General features: G+C 47.4%; 1 protein-coding gene across 1 annotated transcript in view; it reads right to left on the bottom strand.

Annotated features, from left to right (window-relative positions):
* The window catches only part of TBC1D22A (TBC1 domain family member 22A), a 326,009-nt gene that overhangs the window by 107,770 nt on the left and 192,872 nt on the right, over nt 1-25,367 (bottom strand). Inside the window, exon 10 of the mRNA XM_082636735.1 lies at nt 10,850-10,925. Coding sequence (XP_082492861.1) covers nt 10,850-10,925 — 76 coding nt within the window. The remainder of the gene's footprint in view (nt 1-10,849; nt 10,926-25,367) is intronic.

Raw genomic sequence — 25,367 nt, 5'->3', positions numbered from 1 at the left:
GATATTCCATGCAAATATAAATCAAAAGAAAGCTGGAGTGGCAATACTCGTATCAGATAAAATAGACTTTAAAATAAAGACTGTTATAAGAGATAAGGAGGGACACTACATAATGATCAAAGGATCAATCCAAGAAGAAGATATAACAATTATAAATGTTTATGCACCCAACATAGGAGCACCTCAATACATAAGGCAAATACTAACGACCATGAAAGGAGAAATAGACAGTAACACAATAATAGTGGGGGACTTTAACACCCCACTTACAACAACAGACAGATAATCCAAACAGAAAATAAATAAGGAAACACAGCTTTAAATGACACAATAGACCAGATAGATCTAATTGATATTTACAGAATATCCCACCCAAAAGTGGCAGAATACACTTTCTTCTTAAGTGCACATGGAACATTCTCCAGGACAGATCAAATCTTGGGTCACAAATCAAGCCTCAGAAAATTTAAGAAAATTGAAAGTCATATCAAGCATCTTTTCTGACCACAACACTAGGAGATTGGAAATCAATTACAAGAAAAAACTGTAAAAAACACAAATAGGGCTTCCCTGGTGCCGCAGTGGTTGAGAGTCTGCCTGCCAATGCAGGGGACATGGGTTCGTGCCCCAGTACGGGAAGATCCCACATGCCGCAGAGCAGCTAGGCCCGTGAGCCATGGCCACTGAGCCTGCATGTCTGGAGCCTGTGCTCCGCAAAGGGAAAGGCCACAACAGTGAGAGGCCCGTGTACAGCAAAAAAAAAAACAAAAACAAAAACAAAAAAACACGAATACATGGAGGCTAAACAGTATGCTACTAAATAACCAAGAGAACACTGGAGAAATCAAAGAAGAAGTAAAAAAGTACACAGAAATAAATGACAATGAAAACACGATGATCCAAAACATAATGGGACACAGCAAAAGCAGTTCTAAGAGGCAAGTTTATAGCAATACAATCTCACCTCAAGAAACAAGAAAAATCTCAATTAAACAATCTAACCCTACACTTAAAACAACTAGAGAAAGAAGAACAAAGAAAACCCAAAGTCAGTAGAAGGAAAGAAATCATAAAGATCAGAGCAGAAATAAATGAAATAGAAACAAAGAAAACAATAGCAAAGATCAATAAAACTGAAAGCTGGTTCTTTGAGAAGATAAACAAAATTTATAAACCCTTAGCCAGACTCATCAAGAAAAAAAGGGAGAGGATGCAAATCAATAAAATTACAAGTGAAAAAGGAGAAATCACAACTGACACTGCAGAAATACAAAGGATTATAAGAGACTACTGCAAACAACTATATGCCAATAAAATGGACAACCACGAAGAAATGGACAAATTATTGGAAAGGTACAACTTTCCAAGACTGAGCCAGGAAGAATTAGAAAATATAAACAGACCCATCACAAGTAATGAAATTGAAACCGTAATTAAAAATCTTCCAACAAACAAAAGTCCAGGACCAGATGGCTTCACAGGCGAATTCTATCAAGCATTTAGAGAAGAGCTAACACCGATCCTTCTCAAACTCTTCCCAAAAATTGAAGAGGAAGGAACACTCCCAAATTCAATCTACAAAGCCACCATCACCCTGATACCAAAACCAGAATAGGTATCACAAAAAAAGAAAATTATAGACCAATGTCACTGATGAACATAGATGCAAAAATCCTGAATAAAATACTAGCAAACAGAATCCAACAGCACATTAAAAGGATCATACACCATGATCAAGTGGGATTTATCCCAGGGATGCAAGGATTCTTCAATATATGCAAATCAATCAATGTGATACACCACATTAACAAATTAAGCAATAAAAATCATATGATCATCTCAATAGATGCAGAAAATGCTTTTGACAAAATTCAACACTCATTTATGATAAAACTCTCCAGAAAATGGGCACAGAGGGAACTTACCTCAACATAAGAAAGACCATATATGACAAACCCACAGCAAGCATCATACTCAATGGTGAAAAACTGAAAGCATATCCTCTAAGATCAGGAACAAGACAAGGATGTCCACTCTCGTCACTATTATTCAACATAGTTTTGGAAGTCCTAGCCACAGCAATCAGAGCAGAAAAAGAAATAAAAGGAATCCAAATTGGAAAAGTAGAAGTAAAGCTGTCACTGTTTGCAGATGACATGATACTATACATAGAAAATCCTAAAGATGCCACCAGAAAACTATTAGAACTAATCAATGAATTCGGTAAGGTTGCATGATACAAAATTAATGCACACAAATCTCTGGCATTCCTGTACACCAACAACGAGAAATCAGAAAGAGAAATTAAGGAAACACTCCCATTTACCACTGCAACAAAAATAATAAAATACTTAGGAATAAACCTGCCTAAGGAGGAGAAAGACTTGTATTCAGAAAACTATAAAACACTGATGAAAGAAATCAAAGATGACACAAACAGATAGAGAAATAGACCATATTCTTGGATTGGAAGAATCAATACTGTGAAAATGACTATGCTACCCAAAGCAGTCTACAGGTTCAATGCAATCCCTATCAAACTACCAATGGTATTCTTCGCAGAATTAGAACAAAAAATTTTACAATTTGTGTGGAAACACAAAAGACCCCGAATAGCCAAAGCAATCTTGAGAAAGAAAAGTGGAACTGGAGGAATCAGGCTCCCTGACTTCAAACTATACCACAAAGCTACAGTAATCAAGACAGTATAGTACTGGCACAAAAACAGAAATATAGATTAATGGTACAGGATAGAATGCCCAGAGATAAACCCATGCACATATGGGTACCTAATTTACAACAAAGGAAGCAAGAACATACAATGGAGAAAAGACAGCCTCTTCAATAAGCGGTGCTGGGAAATCTAGACAGCTACATGTAAAAGAATGAAATTAGAACACTGCCTAACACCATACACAAAAATAAACTCCAAACGGATTAAAGACTTAAATGTAAGACTAAACACTATAAAAGTCTTAGAGGAAAACATAGGAAAAACGCCCTTTGACATAAACCACAGCAAGCTCTTTTTTGACACACTTCCTAGAGTAACGGAAATAAAACCAAAAATAAACAAATGGGACTTAATTAAACTTAAAAGCTTTTGCACAGCAAAGGAAACCATAAACAAGACGGAAAGACAACCCTCAGAATGGGAGAAAATATTTGCAAATGAAACAACAAAGGGTTAATCTCCAAAATATACAAACAGCTCATGGAGTTCAATATCAAAAAAAAAAAAAATCCAGTTAAAAAATGGGTGGAAGACCTAAATAGACATTTCACCAAGGAAGACATACAGATGGCCAAGAGGCACATGAAAAGATGTTCAACATCACTAATTATTAGAGAAATGCAAATCAAAACTACAATGAGGTATCACCTCACGCCAGTCAAAATGGCCATTATCAAAAAATCTAGAAACAATAAATGCTGGAAAGGGTGTGGTGAAAAGGGAACCCTCCTGCACTGTTGGTGGGAATGTAAATTGATACAGCCACTATGGAAAACAGTATGGAGGTTCCTTGAAAAATGAAAAATAGAACTACCACATGACCCAGCAATCCCACTACTGGGCATATACTCTGAGAAAACCATAATTCAAAGAGTCATGTACCATAATGTTCACAGCAGCACTATTTACAATAGCCAGGACAGGGAAGCAACCTAAGTGTCTATCGACAGATGAATGGATAAAGAAGATGTGGCACATATATACAATGGAATATTACTCAGCCACAAAAAGAAACGAAATTGAGGTATTTGTAGTGAGGTGGATGGACCTAGAGTCTGTCATACAGAGTCAGAAAGAGAAAAACAAATACCGTATGCTAACACATATATATGGAATCTAAAAAAAAACAAAATTGGTACTGATGAACCCAGTTGCAGGGCAGGAATAAAGAGGTAGACATAGAAAATGGACTTGAGGACATGGGCTGGGAGGGCAAAGTTGGGGCAAAGTGAGAGTAGCATTGACATATATACGCTACCGAATGTAAAACAGTTGGCTGGTGGGAAGCAGCAGCATAGCACAGGGAGATCGGCTTGGTGCTTTGCAATGACCTAGAGGGGTGGGATAGGGAGGCTGGGAGGGAGGCTCAAGAGGGAGGGGATATGGGGACATGTGTATGCATACGGCTGATTTGCTTTGTTGTGTAACATCAGCTAACACAGTACTCTGAAGCAATTATACTCCAATAAAGATCTATTAAAAAAAAACTGAAATAGGCTCTCACGGTGCTTTCAATCAAAAGATAGCAAAAATATTCCATTTACATTATCTTATTTCACAAAAGGTGCATGAGCATAGAATCCAAGGTGAGGCTGCCCCACAGGGGGCCCAGCCACCGGATTCAGTCACAGGGGCTCTGACTGCAGCCTTTCGAAGAGCCCAAGGGCTGACCCTGGGGGCAACTAGGGATCATGCAACCTCAAAGATTGACATCAGACGTAACAGACATAAGGACAATAAAGGTACAAGGTGTGTCACTCGGATACACGGCAAAAATGTGAAATTTCACTTTCAAATATGTGTAAACATTCCAGGTGTAATCTGGAGTGCAAATCTCCTCCAGTACTTTGTATGTTGAAATTCTATCAGCCCGTGGTGTGTTAACGTATATTTATTATTGAAGCAGTAAATTACTCAATGATTGGTGTGAACTGTTAATCTTATGTACAAAAATTGTTTCATAAGTAGGGAACAGAGTGATGTGAACAGAAATGCTGAGAGCACCCGCTCTTACCTCTGAACTTCTCTCTATGCCTCACCCATTACTCTGTCCCCAGTCTCGGGGCCAGGCTCGCCCGGCCCAGGCAGGAGGGCCCTTTCCTTTCCTCCTGACTTTTGTTGCAGCATGTGACTCGGTTTGGCCAATGAAATGCAGCTGAGCCCCGGGGACCACTTTCTTTTGGAAGCGCAAAGAGCCTGTGAACAATCCCCAAAGATTTTCCCTCCATCACAGGAACTGGGCCAGCCAACTCCTGAAGGTGGCTGCTCCATCAGCCTGAGTCCCCAGGTGAGGACAACACAGACCAGAGCCCTGGGCAGAGCCACAAAGGATGTGCCATGTGGGTGAGAAGCAAACGTGTGTTGCTTGAGCTGCTGAGGTTTACAGGCTGTCTGTTGGGGCTTAGGGTTAGGGTTAGGGTTAGGTCTGTTTGGGCAGAAACAGTGGTACCTGGCTTCCGCCCAGCGGGGACTTTTATCCTCATCACCCAGAGTTTGGCCCACATGCACCTTCGATGCACCCCTGGTACGAGGCTGTGTGCTCGGACAGTGCACGAGAGGGTTCAGATCTAACCCACCCCAAAGCAGCAGAGGACACAGCGTGTGCACTCAGAAAAGGAGTGGGGGCGGCCCACAGAGGAGAGGGAACTGGTGCTGGTGGGAGAGGGAAGGGAAAGGGGGGAGGCAGCATTAACACAGAGGGAGTCAGGGGCACCGCAGGAGGCCGGCCCCTGCCCGGGACAGGGACGTGGGAAACAGGTCAGAGTGAAACGGCACAGCACCCAGTGCAAAACCCATCCACGGATGTCAGCATCCTGCGGCGCATGGCAGGCAGACCTGCTCGCCCAGGGCGCACATGCACCCCTCTGCTTACGGGTCCCCTCCAGGGTCTGCAGGCACAGGGAACAAGCACCGCAGCTCCCACACGCCCACCACTGCTACAGCGTGTGTGAGCAGAACCCGAGGACGCGGTGAAGACCCTAGTGTTTGCGGGCTGCAGCCAGTAAGACCAACCAACCAGTCCTTGTTTATTGGAGGCCCTGAGGCTTGGACACAAACGACCACACGATGGTGGGTGGTCTCACGGAAGCACTGATGCTGACTGGCGTTTCTCTGAACGAGAGCTCTGTGCACAGCCTTTCCCAGAAAAAGTCTGAGCATCGAGCAAGGCGGCCCCAGAAGAACAGAGGACCGGGAACCACATATAACACCAAAGGCTCAAGCTATTTCTCCCCAAGAGAGAAGAAGAAACTACATTTGATAAGAGAGTAAGAAATCAATGTTTTTTAAAAAAAGGTCTGAGGCTGCTTTTTGGATGAATGAGAGCTACATGAATACTGACTCCAGGCCACCCCCTTCCTCAAGGCCACACGCTGGCCTTTGTCAGATAAACTCTGTCTCACCCGATTATCAACAGCTGCTGCCCCTGGTCTCCCAGACTCAGTCCTTCCATCTGCCCACCCGCAGCCAGACTGCCCCAAAGAAACACCACATGTCCCTCTGCTGGGCTACGAGGTGGCCTGCTGGAGGCTGACCGGCCTATGGCAGTAACACATTTGCACGAGAAGCGGCTTGCTCTGTTCCAGGGCCAAAATAAAGCGCAGTCCGGCAGAAACAAGAAATCCCTAGGCCAGCCCTCACCCAAAAAATGTGACCTAAGAATTCACCTTGCAGAGGCAGGTAACTGTTAGAAATGGGCTCTGCTAAGGTCGTAGCAGACACTCATCCAGAACTCCCAAATCCTTTCCAATTTCCCAAGAGCCATGGCTTTGATCTCCCAGACCTCAGACCCAGTCTCAGTATTTTCCCATTCTCAGTGGGATTTCGTCTTCCTGTGGTGATTTCATCTGGTTCTACTCCTAAGCTGCCCATATACCCACTCTTTTTCCCAATGACCACCTGACTCTCCCAAGGCTGGATGGGGTGCTGACCTGCCGATTTCCAAGGGCTCTGAAGTTCACAGTAATTGTGGTCCCTGCTTGTACTGCAAGGGTAGGTGTGTGTGCTTCGTCTGCTTTCCTTCTTGATTACGCAGCTTCTTGGAGGCAGTGAGAAACAATTCAGATTTAGGTGGCCTCTTGGACTTTCAAATTCATTCTTGAAGGGTATTTCTGCTGGATGTAGACACTACAGTGACAGTTATCATTCTTCCTGCACACTGAACATATCTTCTTGTCCTTTTGTTGAGAAGACAGTTCTCAGACAGCCATTCTTAGAAAATAATCTCTTACTCTCACTGCCTTAAGAACTAGTCTTCAATTGAATTTTACTATGATGTGTTTACATACAGTTTTCTCTTTATTCTCCTGAAGATTCAATGGGCTCTTCAATCTGTGAATTGGTTTATTTCAGTACTTTTGGAAGACAATGAATCATTATCTCTTCAGATTCTAATTCACTCTCCCTCCTCTCCTTCTATGACTCCAAATAAGTACATATGAAGCTCTCTAATCATACCTTCTATATCTCTTACTTTCTATATTTGGCATATTCTTATCTCTCCATGTTTTGTTTTGGCTATTTTCTTCCAACCCATCTTCCAGTTCACTAACTTTCTCTATAGCTATGTCTAATTTGTTAAATCTGCCCACTGACTTTTTAATTTGGTTATTGTATTTTTCAAATCTTTTATGTAAAATCATGTAGTTTCCCACTACCATGGCAAACATTCTCAAGATTCTCTTTTTTATATTTCTTCATACATAGTAAGGAGAATAGTTTCATGGTCTATGCGTAAGAATTACAGAAACTTAACATCTTGTGGGCCTGTTTCTGTTGTTTCTGTTTGTTCTCACTTAAGAAGTCTTGAATGTGTGTGTATCTTTGACTACGTGTAGATCATTTTATGTGGGAAAAAAAAAAAGCAGAAACAATTTGAGGAACAACTTTCTGGTAACTTCCTCCAGAAAAGATTTTTTTTTTTGCTTCTCCCAAGCACTCTACTCCAGTAGAGAAGTGCCGTAATCAAGGTTCAAACAACCCTGGTCCTCTCAGGTGATGTAAACCTGGCCTGCAAGACTGCACAAGGGCAGTTTCACTTCAGTTCCACCCTGACAGTTGGTCTTCTGGGTCTCAGAAAGTACCTGGGCATTTTCTGCACTCCTATCCTCAGGTAGGCTACGGTTTGATCCTTTCCCTCCATGAAGCTGTCAAAACTACAAACCACGTTGGGATTCTTTCTTCTGGATTAGCACGAACCCTCAGAACAACAGTGGCCTTCAGGGCCGGGCTCATCTCTCTGATTCCAGCATTCTTCCAGAATCTGGCCAGGAAGTTCTTGTCTCCCTATTAGCAGTTCAATGCTTTTATGAAATTTGTTTTCTTTTTACCTTCTTTCTTTTTTTCTCTCTTTCATTCTTCCTCACCACCCCCCATTGGTTTGTTTGTTTGCTGGCTTTAAAAAACAATCTTATCCATTTTTTAGGTCTTTTCAGTGAGAAATCTGGTTGGAATTACCTAGCCCACCACCACTGGCAGTGGAAGGTCCTCCTACTCTCACCTTTGACATGGCCAATTCAGTGGCTCAAGGCTCCATCTCTCATTGTGCGGGAAGTTCTGAAAGCTCTGCCCCAAAGATTACAGACTCCCCTGGGGCTTCTCACTAGCCAGCTTACCTCTCTCAAGACAATTACCACCCACCGGGCAGTCTCTCAGGCTGTTGCCCATCACCTTCCTGCTCGGCCTCCATTACAGACACGACCCTCTGTCTTCAGTCACGCCACCTTCCTGTCTAGGGAACAGACTTTTTCTAAAGATTTCGGGGTAACAGAGAGTAGGGTACCACACTACTCAAAATAGAAAACTACTTTAGAGTACTTTTCAGAAATCCTTCAGCCAGTTGTCACAGCTAGAAAATAAGACAGTGACTTTGACCCTCTCCTAATCTTCCCCACCCCCCGCTGCCCCCCCTCCCCTCGCTGCCACCCTCCTGTACCCCTGGGCCTCTGCCCTCCTCTCCCTCTCCATTCTCTTCTGACTTACAACACTACTACTGGAACTCCAAAATTCCTCTCACTTTTCCTTGTGTAGCAATTTAGCTCTTTTCTAAACTATTCCCATCTGGGTCAAGCCCATAAAACCTCAGCTTTCTTAATAACAGGTCCATGAAATTGTGTTCCTTCACCAAATTGCCAAAAAGTTCTGAAATCAATGCTGTCCTTGCCCTGAAATGCAAAAATGGGGCAGTGGTTGTTTTTCTTTTTTTTTTTTTAAAGCAATATTTTCCTCCTAGTGTATCCTGCCGTCCCTGCACAGTCCCAAGACCACAAATTTCTTTCTCCAGGAGGACAGTGAATAAAGGGGGCCTATGGACACTTCTCCCCGGGGCTGCTGAGGGGTAACAGCCCAAACTCTGTCAATTCTGATACTTCCTGCTTGAAAAGCCTGGGAATTCTTCTGAGGCCATCACAGAAGTTCTTCCAGGTTTCACTGGAAGAATAGTTACAAACAGATTACAAAGTCTAACCAATTACCAAAAAGAGCCTCCTATGTTGTGAAGAACCGATCATTTAAACAAAACAACCACAGGATGAAAATGCCCTCCTCAGAAGCTGCAGGAAAATAAAAATGGGATTTACTGAAAAGCCCAGATCCGGTTGGGATTCCTCTGGTTGCTGCTGCTGCTCTTTTAAACCATCATCCAGCAAACCTGTGATGTGCTTCTTCTAAACCACAGCACCGGAGAAAATCAACTCAACTATTTCCCAGACTGCAGCCCTGGAACAAATAAGCACCAACCGCAACTTTCCAACCTCCACAAAAATACAAAATCTGCCTTCTAAGAGACACAGGAGGAAAAGAAAAACTGCTAAGGAAGTGTAATTTACAGCTCCTGCAAATTGTATTTGAAAGAACAAAATGAGGCTGGGGGAAAGGTGTGAAACTGCCAGCAGCAAAAAGACCCAAGAGCATCCAACAAAGATCTCCCCATGAAGTTACGAATAAATGTACATAAATGCAGTTACATAAGCCAAAAACAGTATTTTGAACAGGTAGCTGCAAAGCAGCTAAATACACTGAATCAAAGTATTAGTGGAAGAACTGTGTAGAACTTCATAATATGGAAATTAGGTAATAACCATTAGATGCAACTGAAAATCAGATTCAATCAAGGAACAGAATGGAGTTGATAATTTGTATGACTCCATTTTATAATGTTATTCAACCATTTCCCAAACCAAGTGCCTTTCTTGGGAAGATGATTACCGATATATTTGCTACTGTTGAAGGTACAGCAAGGGGAAGAGACACCGGGATATGCCTGTCCTTGGAAGGCAGCCCTGGAACATGGGCGGCGTGTCTACGTTTTAAGCAAAGTACGATTTCTCTGCAGGTTCAGTGAAGTCATCCACCAAGCTCACACCGGGCTCCTGATGACACAGCCTGTGTCTTCTCTGCACATCACCACTGACCAGCCAGCTGGTGTCACAAATCCATGCCCGGTTCTGCTTGGTATCCCTCTGTTAATGCTCTGTTCATTAATTTAACAAACTACCAGGAGAGTATGCTTGGAATGGGCAGCATTATCTCTCAACTTTAATTAAACTCTGCTATTGCGATATGACAGCACATCATAGGGGGAATTATTTTAAAGGTGAGGGTAGAAAGTATTTCAAAGCCCCCACTTAAACATGAAAGCATCATCTAAAATGGCCGAGCACATACTATAATGTTTCTATAATATTAAAGATGTTATTTTCAGACTCGGTAATTAATTGGATTCCGTGGAGAAATTACGCCAGCATCCTTGATAGCAAAATGATGTGCAGAGGCAGGAACAGTGTGCCAGAGGATGGTCATAAACAACCCGGCTGTCACCCAGATTATGACAATCACCGGGCTTAATAAGGAGTAAGAGGTGCCTGCTTCTAGGATGCACTCATTACTTCCTGCAAAGTCACGGCACTGAATTCTGATTATATCGCCTTCGTGAAAAGAATGGCCGCAGCCCCTGCTCCAGCGGCGGGTGGTCTCAGAAGGATGGGGGGAAGGCGCAAGCCAGGGGCCACGGGCTGGCCGAGGACGGCATCCTGTCGACTGATGGCTGGTGAGTCCTGAGCCTTCCACCACCTTCTCCCCTGCCCCACAGGGAAAGGGGAGCCCAGGAAGCTGGCTTACCATCGATCCGGCTCACGAGTTCTTCCAAGATTTTCACTTTCATTTGAATCCCAGGTTGAGCAAAGGTGTAGTTGTCCTAAGGGAAAAATAACAACGAATATCATATGCATGGAAAATAAAACCCGCTTTCCAAAGGGGAAAAAGGCAGCAGGAACAAAGCTGAACAGTTTCACAACATAACAGACTCACAAAGTGATCAACGCACAAGGCATTAGGCTGCGTTACACCACCAGTGTGCAGCACGAACCAGAAGGTGAAGTCTGACACCCCCTGATGTCAGAGGGGAACACACCAATCTCAGGAATATTTAATGGGGCATATCTATATGTAAATGCAGATATTTACATTTAAATTGAACAAACAGCTCACTGAGGGCCAGAATCTGCTGGAAGTTGCTCTGGCTGGCACAGGGGCAAAGAGCACTCGGCGCTGCAGGGGAGCCGATGCGTAACAGCGACCTGGCAGTACCAGCGTCACGCCGGCCATCCCAGGGCCAGGGACACGGTCACTCTGTGAGCGCAGAGTGAACATGGAACTTCAGTCTCAGTGAACTCAGGTGAAGAAGTTCATAAACGAAGACAGGAAAACCAGTGTGGGCACTGGGCTGGGGGAGGGGGGTCTCCAGTCAGGCGGACCTGGAATGAGAGCCCAGCTCTATCACTTAGATGCTGTGTGACCTTGGCAAGTAACACCACCCCTCTGGGCTGCAGTTTCATTATCTATACAGTGAGAATGACAGTGCTGACTTGTAGGACTGCTCTGAGGCTTCAGGAAGCACTGTGAGTGGCAGATGCATGAAGGCTCAGGGACAGCAGGCCGAGTGCCCCGCTGTCATCACCTGAGAACACAAATCAGCCGGAGGAGAAGGTGGCGCCCACCGTGTCCCGCCCCAGGGCATCCCCACAGAACTGCCCTCAGGAGCCTCTGCCGGCGCTCAGGGACCACTTGCAGAATGAGGGTTTCAATGGGACTCCTGCAGTGATGGACTTACACTGCATGATATGGAAGGCAGGGTAATGACCCCCCAGAGATGTCCAGGGCACATTCCTGGAGCCAGGCAAGGGGGACAAAGATTGCTAATCAAGGGACTGAACCAGGGAAAGCATCCTGGATGGCCCAGGTGGGCCCAGTGTGACCCGGGGCCCTTGAAGGTGGAGGAGGAGACAGGAGAGTCAGCGTCAGAGCTGTGAGGACACTTGACTCGCCACCGTGGACGTGGAAGGCGGGCAAAGGCACCACCACCCAAGCAACACAGGCTCGAAAGAGACCAAGGAGCAAATTATTCCCTGAAGCCCCAGAAGGGATGCAGCCCTGCCCACGCCTTGATCTACACCTTGATCCAGCACCCCAGGCGCATGGCAGCCTTCTGGCCTCCAGGACGGACGATGAGGTAATAAATGTGTGTTGTTTCAAGCCACAACGCGCTGCGCCTGTGGGTCCTTGAACTCGAGTGAGCGCGTGGGGCCTCGGGCCCTGGCAGTTCAGGGGGGCTCCTGCTGGGCCGGTGCTGGGAGAGGATGGCTTGTCCTCAGGGAGGCACGGGGGAGGCCCCAGGGACGTGGGAACAGCGCTGCCGGTGCCACGCGCCCCAGGACCTGCGAGGGGGGCTCCAACGACACAGCATGGGGGAGGGGAGGACCTTCACGCCAGCAGCAGCGTCTAAGACCGAGCAGTCAGACGTGGAGGGCTCCGATTCCAGAACAGTCGGCACTCTCTGGGTTTAACACACGTGCGCGCACACACACACCCCTCCTAACTAGAGCAGGAGAGGCAGCCACGATGACACAGAACTTAAAATGCCTACAAGGCAACAAGGATCTTTTTCCCGCAGAAACAGAAAATGAGTAGACTCAGACCTAACTTCTTGCTGAGGTTCCTTCCAAGTCGATTTCAAGTGACAGCCTCTGGATCCAACTGTCACATCCCCGCGAGGGCAAAACTGAGGACAGCTCCGTGCGGTGCCCCGACTCAGAGCAACCCTGAGGTCCCACATACGCCCTGCTCTGCGCAGGGGGACGGTGATCCTGGGGCGGCTGCCACAGGGGCCTGGCGTGATGTGTCCTCTAGACACGGTGAGAAGCTTGTGCGTTCTGCCACACTTTGAAGTCTTGTGAAGCAAGGAGTTTCACAGACTGGCGCTCAATGGGCAGGACCTCTGCGCCCTGAAAGGCCTGTGCGTGTCCTGGTGAGACACCAGGCGCCCCTCTGGCCAAGACAGGGTAGCAGCACAAGGTAAGCACAAGTCGTGAACTTTCATGGACTTAGACATTAATGGGCAACGGAAATTCTGGTTTTGGACTTGAACTTACAAGGGTTGGCCTTTCAGACAATTTCTCTCTGAAACTGGGTAACACAAGGAGATTTATACTCGAATTCGGGGCAGGCTGTGTAGTTGGAAGCTTATACACTGGCATTTCACCTCATGCTGGAATTTCTGATGAGCCAGGTGGAACACTCAAGCAGGACATAATTAAGGATGAGAAATAAACTAAGATGGTTTTGCAGCCTTAGGTAGAGGCCTACAGATCATCGAATTCATGTTCAATTCTGATACGTTTCAAAGCCATCAGGACCAGGCTCTAACGTCCTCTCCCCGGCGTCCCAGGAGAATCCTCAAAGGAGCGGGGGTTCCACTGGGGGCTGGCCTGTCCCGATGGGCTGTGGGCTCCAAGGCGGAGCATGCCCCTGGCCGAGAAGGGACCTAATGGTTATGCAAACAGACAGCTGAAGGAAACACTCTCAAACCCGGGGTCTGCTTCCAAGTGGAGGGAACTCAGTTGGTGCCTCTCCTGCACTATCTCCATCCCCAGAAATACTCACCCCCAGAAGGCAACTTCAACTGCTAAGCCTGGGAGACTAAACAGCCAGTAGGTTCAGCCCTCCTTCCAGCTCTCAGAATCGGCTGATCCCCCAGGAAGGCTGCTCCCTCTTGGAAGGTTGCTCCCCCTGGGAAGGCTGTTCCCCCCAGGAAGACTGCTCCCCCAAGAGGGAAGGCTGCTCCCCACAGAAAGACTGTTCCCCCAAGAAAGCTGCTCCCCCAGGGAAGGCTGCTCCCCCTGGGAAGGTTGCTCCCCCAGGAAGGCTGCTCCCCCCGGGAAGACTGCTCCCCCAAGAAAACTGCTCCCCCAGGGAAGGCTGCTCCCCTAAGAAAGCTGCTCCCCCGGGGGAAGGCTGCTCCCCACAGAAAGACTGTTCCCCCAAGAAAGCTGCTCCCCCAGGGAAGGCTGCTCTCCCTGGGAAGGCTGCTCCCCCCAGGGAGGTTGCTCCCCCAAGAAAACCGCTCCCCCAGGGAAGGCTGCTCCCCCTGGGAAGGTTGCTCTCCTAGGAAGGTTGCTCCCCCAGGGAAGGCTGCTCCCCCTTGGAAGGCTGCTCCCCCCAGGGAGGTTGCTCCCCCAAGAAAACCGCTCCCCCAGGGAAGGCTGCTCCCCCTGGGGAGGTTGCTCCCCTAGGGAGGCTGCTCCCCCAGGAAGGCTGCTTCCACCCCGGGAAGGCTGCTCCCCCAAGAAGACTGCTCCCCCCCCACCCCCGGAAGGCTGCTTCCTGGTACAGCTCTGATGCACATGAGGGGGTCCTGCCCAGGCCCAGTGCTGGCTCTGACAGGGTGGGTCAGCCTGAATGATCCTGGGATTCAGTCAGCCAGGTTATTTGGCTCTCACACTAAGACAGGATTTCAAGCTTCTCATTCAGAAGAAATAAAAGTTATTCTTTGGCCATCTGCCACTATTTTATTTCTCAATTTGTTCAAAACCCATGTAGGGGAGATGAGTTCTCTTGAAAATCCAAATAATAAGAAAAGAATGACACCTGAGAGTCTAAAAAAAAAAATCTGTATTGTGAAAGGACCTGAGAAGATTGACAGGTGTGGCCTTGGCATCTGGATTTAGGCAGGGGGCGGGGGGCAGAGAAGACCACCCTTCAGAAGGGGCACAGTGCGGTCGGCTGAAGATGGCCCCGCTCAGTAGCCAGGAAGCCTTTGAAGGGCACACCAGGGACATTCCAGAGCCAGAGGCTGAGTTGGAAGGTGTGAGGGGAAAAGAATGTTCTGTGGCCTCAGGAGAGGCACTTGGCACTCAGGCCACCCAACAGGGCTCCACCAGCGCCCCTCATCTGACTGTGGGTTCTGCCCGCTTCAGGCAGGGGCGCCACCCCCGGCAGGCCATCCAAACCCACGCCGGCAACACACCTGGCACAGAAAACGTCTGCTGAATAAATGTATGACTAGGCAGGCACAATAGGAAGTAAATAAGAATGCGGTTTATTTACAGAAATAGTAACAGTCATAATATTAACAATACTCCATGAAAAGTAAACATGCATATCCTTTCAAACTGAGATTTGATTTTGTGTCTTTAAGAAACGATAGAATATGTAAAACTTATGGGTCAGAGGGAAGGAAGGAAGGTCTGAAGAATACAACGACCTTTTGGGAAATGTTTTACAGAAAGTAAAGTCCGTAGCAGACAGACTTTACCCTTCTGCTTACCTTTTTACAGAAAAAAATCAAAAAATGCACACCAGGCTTGCCTCGCATATGCTGCCGTTCCCGCCTCACCCCCCAGCAATAACAAACAGCATTTTCTGGGCTCTTCAGGGGACAAGCAGAATAAACTCTTCTGAAGGAGCATTTCAGAGAAGAGCTGGAAGATACACTCATATCGGCTTAGCCGGAAGGACCCCAGCACCTGCCTATTAAAACTCCCAGCTCCCAGAGAACTGAGAATCCCTCTTACCTCTGACAAGGGGCTGTGCCCCCAGACAAGAGATGCAAGTCCTCAGCAAGTCCCACACCCCTTTCCTGGCCAGTCTCACTCTGAGAAAACTGCTTTCTTAGGCTCAAACCACACTTGCCTCCCTCACCTGCCCTGGACCTGCGTCTGGAACGACTCAGCAATACAAGGCCGCATTTCAGGCACCCTGATGATCCAATCAGTGCAAATGATGCATCAATCCATACAAGACAGAACCACAGCAGACTGGGAGCTCTTCCCTCTGTGCAGTAAACACTGCCTGAGTGTCTCATGCGTGAGACAATACCCCGAGGCTGGAGCAGAGACGGTGCGGAAAAGCAGGCCGGAGACTGCCATCCTGAGACAGGCCCGTTTGCAAGGTCTGCCCTCCCTCAGCCAGCGCCTGGGGCCGAGGATTTCGGGTGTTCCCACCTCTCCCGAACCAGTAAGAATGGCTCGCTGGCCTCAGCTGAGCACTGTGGTTTACGCCAAGCTCCTGCTTTCCTGCCAGTCCGTGCCAGGCAGAGGTACCTATGAGAACAGCCTCGGTACAGACCCCGGGCGCAGAGCCTCTACCGAGCTCCTGGCAGATGGTGACAACTCGTCGCTGGGGAGTCAGGCGTCTCCTGCGACTCCACCGGGGCAGGACTCCGGGCAGCTGGCGCCTGGGTCCCCCTGGGCCTTCTCCCTTGGCCGCTGCCGCCTCACACGACTGCGCTAGGAGGAATCACGGCTGGGAGCACAGCTACATGCTGGGAGTCGCGGGACCCGGGGGCAGTCCTGGGCCTCCCAACACAGTTGGGCAGGAAAACAGCACGGGCCTTCTGTCCAGAGATGACGGTCTGGTCGTTAAGCAAACGTTCATCACACAGGCCACGCAAATGCGCACGGGGGCTGGCTGTGCCCTGGGGAGCCCGGCCGCCATGGCACAGAACGAGGGCCTGACCTGAGGACCACGCAGAGGAGGTGAGGCCCGGGCCGAGACGCAGGGAGAAGGAAGCTAGGCACACTCCAGGCATGGAAGGAAGGCCAGTGTGGTGGGAGGGGCCACAAGGAAGCTGGGGTTGACGGGAGAAGACCATTCCGAGGCTGGAAGGCCACGTGGGGAGCGAAGGGTGAGACCCCAGCAAAGCTACAGAAGGAAGCTACTGACAAGGAAATGGGGAGCCACCACGGTTATGAGATTTGCATTTGGAAAAGATGACTCTGGCCGCAAGGTGGGGCGTAACAGAAGGGGCCAGAGAGGATGCAAGAGGTCAGCTACAAGACCAAAGCCAGAATCTGGGCACGAGAGCCATGAGAGCATCCCACTGGTGACGCAGTGAACCCAGGCTGTCCAGGCTGCGTTCAACGAACTGTACTTCTCGGTTTTGTGAACTTGAACATAGGACTTCTCACTTATTCCTGTGAGCTCGTTTGTTTGATTGGCTCTCAGCCGGAACTGAAGGCAGCGGAACTCATTCTGCACCTTGATCGTGTCATCGATCACATTAGCTGTCCTTCCAAGCTGAGAGGCAGTGGGTAAACTCACACCCTCCACGTCTTCGCCACGGTCTCTGGGAAGAGGGGAGAAGGACGACGACGAGGACAGAGCTCCGTGGCAGGCTTCGCAGATGGAAGAGCATGTAAAAGTCTATCACGCCAACTCTTTTCCCACCCGCGAGCCTAGCTTCTCTGATCTTCTGTTTCCTCATCTGTAAAATGGTGAGGAACGGCTCCTTCCCAAGGCGTTGGGGGTGTGAAGTGAGTTGCTATCTCTCAAGGAGCCCAGACAGAGTCCACACCAAGGGTGAGCCTGCCCGCCTACCCGCCCACCCCTTCCACAGCTTCCCCGGTGACATCGGACATGGGACGTGGTGAAGGCTGAAGGCTCCCCCAGCCCTGGCAGAGCGGCCAGTGCTCCTCCTGAACACTGCGGGGGAAACGGGGAAAGGCTGAATGCCTGTGTTCAGACACGGGCCTGCCGGCAGCAGAAGGTGGTGTAACAGTGAGGTAGAGGTAGATGGGCCCCTGGGCTGGACAGCTGGAGTCTGTCAGGCGGAGTAAATTGGAGCTTTGTTTCCCCAGACACTCCAAGGCCAAAGTTAATAGCAGGAGCTGAGGTCTACCAGAGTAAAGAGATAAGATGACCATTCCTGAGGTCAAGGAAACCTCCCTGACTGCACATGCGCAGAAAGGCTCCTTGGGGGTCAACAAGAAGGGGGTGCCACCCCATAACAGGTGATGCTAAGGCCGTCCCATAGGCCTCTGGGCTGAAATCCCATCTTGGAAAGAAGTTGCGCATGCATGCTAGGGAAGGGCCTAGGGCAGGTCACATGTGGAAAAAGAAACCAGATGACTGGCCAAAGGTAAACAAAGACCCAGAAGAACTGCCCTATATGAATGACTTCACCACCTCTTTACTGGACTCCTCCTCATTAGGGGGATGCCCACACCCTTTCTCTCCCGGTGTGCATCTCTGCCTGCTTCTGTCTTAACTAAGCAAACTGTTTCTCTGTGTGCTCTCCCACCTGTTGTTGTGCTGTGTCTCTAATAATTAACTTTGTACCTGTTTTTACAGTTTCTGCCTCCTTGAGAAATGCATTTTTCAACGGGGGCAAGCGCCACGGCAGCTTTGCTTCTAGCCTCTAGCCCTAGCTGGCCTAGTGGCTGGGGTTCCTAGTTTTCACCCAGGCTCCCCAGGTTCACTTCCTGGGCAGGGAACTAAGATCTCGCTTCAAGCCACCGCTCACTGCTGTCTCGCCAAGATCAACAGTATTTGAAGGGAGTCTAGGTAAGTTATAAATACGTGCTATAAAAAGTAACCACTGGGGCTTCCCTGGTGGCGCAGTGGTTGAGAGTCCTCCTGCTGATGCAGGGGACATGGGTTCGTGCCCCGGTCTGGGAGGATCCCACATGCCGCAGAGTGGCTGGGCCCGTAAGCCATGGCCGCTGAGCCTGCGCGTCCGGAGCCTGTGCTCCGCAACGGGAGAGGCCACAACAGTGAGAGGACCACGTACCGCAATCAATCAATCACTAAAATAAAATAAAATTAAAAAGTAACCACTAACTAAAAGAAAGGTGGGGAGAGGAGAAACGGCCGATAAGCCAGAGTGAAAACTAACAAGAATAATAAGAAAGTCTCCCTGAGTGAAAGGAGCCAGTCTCAAGAGACTACACACTGTGTGGTTCCACGGAAATGACATTCTGGAAGAGGCAAAACCATGGAGACAGTGAAAAGACCAGTGGTTGTCAACGGTTCAGGGAGAGGGAGGGATGAACAGGTGGAGCACAGAGGATTTTTAGGGCAGTGAAACTACTCTGTATGATACCATAATGGTAGATACATGTCATTATACATTTGTCCAAACCCACAGAATGTACAGCACAGAGAGGGAACCCCAATGTCAACTATGGACTTTAGTTAATAATGACATATGGATATTGGCTCATCAACTGTAACAAAGGCACCACACGAACGCAAGATGTCAATAACAGGAGAAACCTTGTGTGTGTGAGGAGGTGGCAACAGAGTATATCAAACTCTCTGTACTTTCTGCTCAATATTTCTGTAAACCTGAAACTGCCCTAAAAAACAAAGTCCATTAATTTAAAAAGTACCCAATGCATGCAAAAGAAGGTAGGAAAAAGGGAGGAAATAAGATGAAATGAATAGAAAATAAATAGCAAAATGGCAGCGTAAACCCCAGCCATATAAATAATTACATGAATGTAAATGAACTAAACACACACTAAAAGGGTAGGAAAGCAAAATCCAGCTATAAGCTGTCTACAAGAAATGTGCTTTAAATAAGAAGACACAAATAGATTAAAAGCAAAAGGATGGAAAAGACACACCAAGGAAATACTAATTATAAGGAAGATGGAATGGCTATATTAATATCAGAGGAACTGCAATACAGCACAGGGGATATAACCAGAAACAGAGGAATATTTCATAACAATAAGCATATAAATTCATCAAGAAAACATAATCATCCTACATTTGTGTGTATCTAATAACCAAGATTCAAACAACATGAAGCAAAACCTGACAAAACTAAAAGAAGAGACAAATCAACCATTCTGGTTGGAAATTCCAGAAGTCCTCACTCAGCAATTGATAGAAAAAGCAGACGGAAAATCAGTAAGGATAGAGAAGACAGGAAAAACACTACCTATCAACCAACATGACCTAACTGTTATTTACAGAAACTTCCCCCAACAAAGCAGAACACACACACATTCTTCTCAAGGACACATGAAACATTCATCAAAATAGACTATGTGACAGATCTCAAGACACATATCAATTAGTTTGATTACCAATTTTAGGAATTGAAGACATCACTTTAGTTCTTATAGACATTAAAAGAATTTGGGAATATTGTAAACAACAGTATGTCAATAAATTAGACAATTGTTTAAAATGACCAAATATTTTAAAATACACAAATTATCAAAACTGACAAGAAAAGAAATAGAAAATCTGGAGCCCTACCCAGAGGAGAAACTGAATTTGTACTTAAAACTTTCCCACAAAGAAAATTCCAGGCCAAGATGGCTTCACTGTTGAATTCTATCAAGTACTTAAGAAAAACACAATACCAATCTTGCACAAACTCTTTCAGAAATCACAGGAGCATTTTATGAAACTACCATTTCCCTAATGCCAAAACAGAAAAAGAGAATACACAGAAGAAAAGAAAATGGAAGACAATACTGTCATCCCTCAGTATACAAAGGGGGTTGGTTCCAGGAGCCCCCATGGATACCAAAATCCATAGATGCTCAAGTCGCATAGTCAGCCCTCTGTATCTGCAGTGCTATATCTGTGGATTCAGCAAACCCTGGATCATGTAGTACTACCCGTATTTAATTGAGGAAAAAAAAAAAAAGCACGTGTAAGTGGACCTGCACAGTTCAAACCTGTGTTGTTCAAGGGTCAATTGTATTCCTCATGAACAGAGATGTAAAACTCTTTTAAAATATATTTCATACAATACAATAAAATAAAATATCAAAGAGAATCCTGAAACATATAAAAAAACTAACATCTCACGACAAAGTGGGACTTATCTCAGGAATGCAAGCTGGCTTAACATTAAAAATTAATCAATGTCCTTCAGTACATTAACAGAATAAGTCAGAAAAATCATATGACCATCTATCTCAACACAAGAAAAAGCATTTGGCAAAACACTGATTCATAATTATTTAAAAGTCTCAGCAAACTATGATCTGTCTTCCAGATCTTCTTCCACCAAGTCTTACAAATTCTATCCTCAATCTCTTCGTCCTTTATCTACTGGTATTCCTCAAATGTAAAGAAAAAGACCTACCAAAATAAGGCAGAATGTTTATTAAAAATACAGACTCCTTGTCTGTGGAATTTGCACTGTCAAAGCCACCCTGATAAAGGGCATCTATGAAAAGTCAACAGCTAACATCAAAGTTAACGGTGAGCGCCTAAATGTTTCACCCTCTCCACCAATACCCGGAAGGAGGTAAAAATGTATGCTCTCATCACTTCCGTTCAACATTGTACTTGAGGTCCTTGACAATGCAAAAAGGCAAGAAGAGGAAATAAAAGCCACACATATTACATAGAAAGAAGTAAAATTCTATTTATTTGTAGGTGACATGATTGTGCACATAGAAAATCCTAAGGCATCTACCCAAAAGCTCCTAAAACTAATAAGTGAATTTAGCAAGATTACAAGAAACAAGGTGTGGCATATATTTTCCACAACAACATCTCTTATCCCATATATTCTTTTATGATGTGACCAGGGCACTCCTGCATCAAGAGATGGAGTCTAATTTCCCTCTCTTTAAAGTAGGCTCATGATTTCTTTACCCAAAAGAGTAGAGTGGAAGTGATATTATGTGACTTCTGAGGTTCAGTCATGAAAAAATGCAACTTACACCTTGCTTTCTGGAAGTCTTACTGGGAGCCTTGAACCATTATGTCAGAAGTCTGACTTTCCTAAGGCCACCATGCCATGAGGATGTTAAGCCACATGGAGAGGCCATGTGTGGGCAGCTGGATCTACAGTCTCAGTCTTAGAGTCGTCCAAGCCCAGGCACCACACACTTAAAAGAGTGAGACTGGGGCTTCCCTGGTGGTGCAGTGGTTGAGAGTCTGCCTGCCAATGCAGGGGACGCGGGTTCGTGCCCCGGTCCGGGAGGATCCTGCATGCCGCGGAGCGGCTGGGCCCGTGAGCCATGGCCGCTGAGCCTGCGCATCCGGAGCCTGTGCTCCACAGCGGGAGAGGCCACAACAGTGAGAGGCCCGCGTACTGCAAAAAAATAATAATAATAATAATAATTTTCTGCTCAGCCAAAAACAAACAAGTAAATAAATAAATAACTTTTTAAAGTGTAAATTGACAAGCCACAAACTTGGGGAAAAATATTCTCGTTCCCTCTCTCGATATGGATATAGATATAGATATAGATATATAGACACCGTATGGTCAGGCCACTCAGGATGGCTGTTCTCTTGCTCTCTGTACATCCCTGCTGGACCAGCGCCTGCTTCACCTACACCTGCTCATGTGACTGACCTTCCTTCATACTTGCCCCAGGCCCCAGCTAGTGACTGTTCTTATCAAAGGGGCCATGAGGGGCGTGCCTCTCTGCTGGTTTCCCTGGTAACTGACAAGCCCACCTGAGGTCAATTCCCCCTAAAACTGGCAACGTCTCCTTCCCCAGGGAGTGAAGACAGCAGCCATGTCCTGCCCACCACCCGCCGCACGTGGTGAGGCATTGCTCCAGGAGCTAAGCTCCCCCGTCCGTTAAACCGCGGATGTCTCTGTTGCTGACTCCAGGCTCTTTCTTCACTCTTAAAGCTGGGCAAGTACAGGCCTTGCAAGCCTGTGGAGTGCAGCCCAGCAATATAGATACATAGATACACACGCATGCACACACACACACACACACACACACAGGACTGCTAACCAGCAGAAATAAAAACAGGGCCGTGCAACGCCGGTGAGGATGTGGGGCAGCCAGACCTTAGGGCTGATGGGTTTATGAAACAATGCAACCAATTTGGGGAAAAGATCTGGATGTTTTCCATAAAAACTAAGTATAGCCCTACGCCATTACCCAGCAAGTCCACTCCTAAGTATTGATCCAAGAGACAAGAAACACATGTCAACAAGAGGACGCCTACATGAGTGTTCACAGAAACTTCACTCCTAACAGCCAAAGACTGGAAACGGCCTTGGCTTCCACCAACTGGAGGATGTTTAACCAAACTGTGATAGATTCACACGATGGAGCACTGCTTTGTAATTATAAGGAATGAGCGATTCATCCAGGCAACAACATGGATTTCACTGTTTTCAATGCTACCGTAAATTGAATTTTTTTTAATCTTCATTTTTACACTGGCGCACAATAACTCCCTCTTAATGAACCTTCTGCTTCAGCCCAGTAACCCACACATTCTTGTCTACTTAATGAATGTTTCTAAAATGTTGCCAAGAGTCCTCACTGTTATCGACTGGAGCTCTAACACCACAGCTCTGAAGGTGCTTCCACCCCGCGCGTGACGCCTCTGGATGCGAGACAGGAGAGTGCCACGTGGAGCGGGCGCTCCAGCCCGTCACTGCCACCCGCGGGCCGGGCACAAGGTCTGGCTCTGCGCCCTCCTCCTGCTGCTCCGCTGCCCTTTTCAGCTGGAGACTCCTGACGTGAACAAAAGCCACGTCAAGGCCACGTACGCATCCTCTCCACCACCTTCCCAAGCAACGCACCGGCCCTTTGTTCTCTTTCCTTGGGAGTCTGGTTGAGAGGCGGCAACAGATCGAGGCTCTGGCTCCTTCTGAGGATCCTGGGCCACCTTCTGAGTGTGCCTCGGGCCACTCTCCTTTTCGGAGCAGAACCTTCTCCAAGGGCTCCCTGTGCAGGCTCTGGTTCCCTGTGATACATCATCCTTTTTCTCCCCCTGGCTAACTCACAGCAGCTGTATTTGAGGGACCACCCCGCCGCCCGCCAGACAGTGTCCCCTCCGGCCCCCAGTCACAGGTCTGGTTATTCCCGGCCTTTCTCTGCCAGTCACTACACCGCCACATTTCTGGCCTTTTCTCTGGCAAGATCCAAGATAATATCGTCACCTTCCCCAATATTGCCATCCCTTCCACGCCAGCAACCAGTTCTTAGAATTGAGTAATTCTTCCCCAAGGAAAGAAAATGTAAATGACTAATTATAAAAGGCGACAGTTCTTTTCTACTCAAAGAGGCTGTCCTGCTAAGTAATGAATCTGAGAGTAATAGTATGACTGCAGGGCAGGCAAGTATGGAAGCCGTAACTCAAGAGGTGAGAGCTCCCCGACAGCCCTGGCGTCATGTCGTTAGTGAAATGAGAAGGCTGGCAAAGGCCCAAGAATAATCCCCGAGAAGCCAGAGAAGGGCTCGCCCACCTGGACTGGGACCCGGGCCTGCCCTGCCCCGGCGCCGCAGCAGAGGCCTTCGAGCAGCTTCCTCCCTCAGAAAATACACGGGCAGTCTCCTCCTCGGCCCCAAGGCCCAGGTCCTGCGGGCCTGTCGCAAGGCGGTCCTTTGTAAAGAAGCAGCCCATCAGCTGGACTGGCTCAGACGGCCTTTGGTGACCTAACCAAAAATCACCTCCAAAGGCGGCATTAGAAAGACACAGTCTGTGAGACCACTGTTAGAAATAATGGCCCACCAAATTCTTTTTGGCCACGCTGTGTGGCTTGTGGGATCTTAGTTCCCCAACCAGGGATTGAACCCAGGCCCATGGCAGCGAATGTGCCAAGTCCTAACCACTGGACCACCAGGGAATTCCCCCACCAAATTATTTTTAAAAGTTAAATCTCTGGCTGGACTCCTCACGTCGTACCTGAGGACAATCGACCTCATTATGAGACCTGAGTGTGGCTCTATCCTGACAACGAGACGGGAAAGCCCACGTCAGAGCCCTCCACCTCACGTTCCCAGTGGCCCCACTGGGAACATGCAGTCAATTCACGATGCCCAGGATCCAAGGAGCAGGACACGGGCAGAAAGACCCACTGTTGTAGGATCCCAAGCCCAGGGCACAGCTCCCCCAGCCCCAGTGCCAGCCGACGTCCACTCGTGGCGCACTTTCTCCGTCGTGTACTTTTCGTCTTGTGAGCTCACCCTGGGGGCCTCTCCATGAGAGCATCTCTCCCTGCGGGGCTGCAGCTCCCACGGTGCTCAGCCAACCGCTGGGCTCCCTGGGACCCTTCCAAGCAGCCTGTGAGGTCCAAACTGCATTCATAATGATACTGAGGCAGCCTCTGCCTCTGTCGCCGTGTTGGCATTTGCTGTCACGCTACAGAAGTGGTGACAAGAAGTGCTGGCTCGCGGCACGGACCAAGGCAGCGTCCACAACCGTACTCAATGCCACACATTCGGGGTTTAAAAAGAGGCAGTGTCACTTAAGGATGTCCTGGGTGACACAGGAAAAGTTCCTAATCTTATGATTAGTCTTGGGTTAAATCTTGACCCTTGATAAACATCTTTTCAGTGTTATATGGGAAAAATGGGAAGAACGTGTAAAGCTCTGGAGACGTGCACCCAAAACATTGATTTCTTCCAGAAAAGCAATTTTGGGTGCAATTCTCTGAGCTGAGAGCAGAACTGGATACATTTTCCAAGAGAAAACGTACTTGAAAGAATGACCAACAGGCAAACTGGTTATTCAAACTTGGGTATCTGGCAGACATTTTCTCAAAAATGAACCAAGTTACCCTGTCACCTCAAGGGAACCAATTCACAGTGTTTGTTGCCAATAATATTTGCACTTTTAAGCCAAA

This window comes from Mesoplodon mirus (genome assembly GCF_964341445.2).
Source record: "Mesoplodon mirus genome assembly, chromosome: 11".
Classification (NCBI taxonomy): domain Eukaryota; kingdom Metazoa; phylum Chordata; class Mammalia; order Artiodactyla; family Ziphiidae; genus Mesoplodon; species Mesoplodon mirus.
The sequence above is the reverse complement of the archived record's forward strand: the minus strand, read 5'-3'. Positions and strand labels throughout refer to the sequence as shown.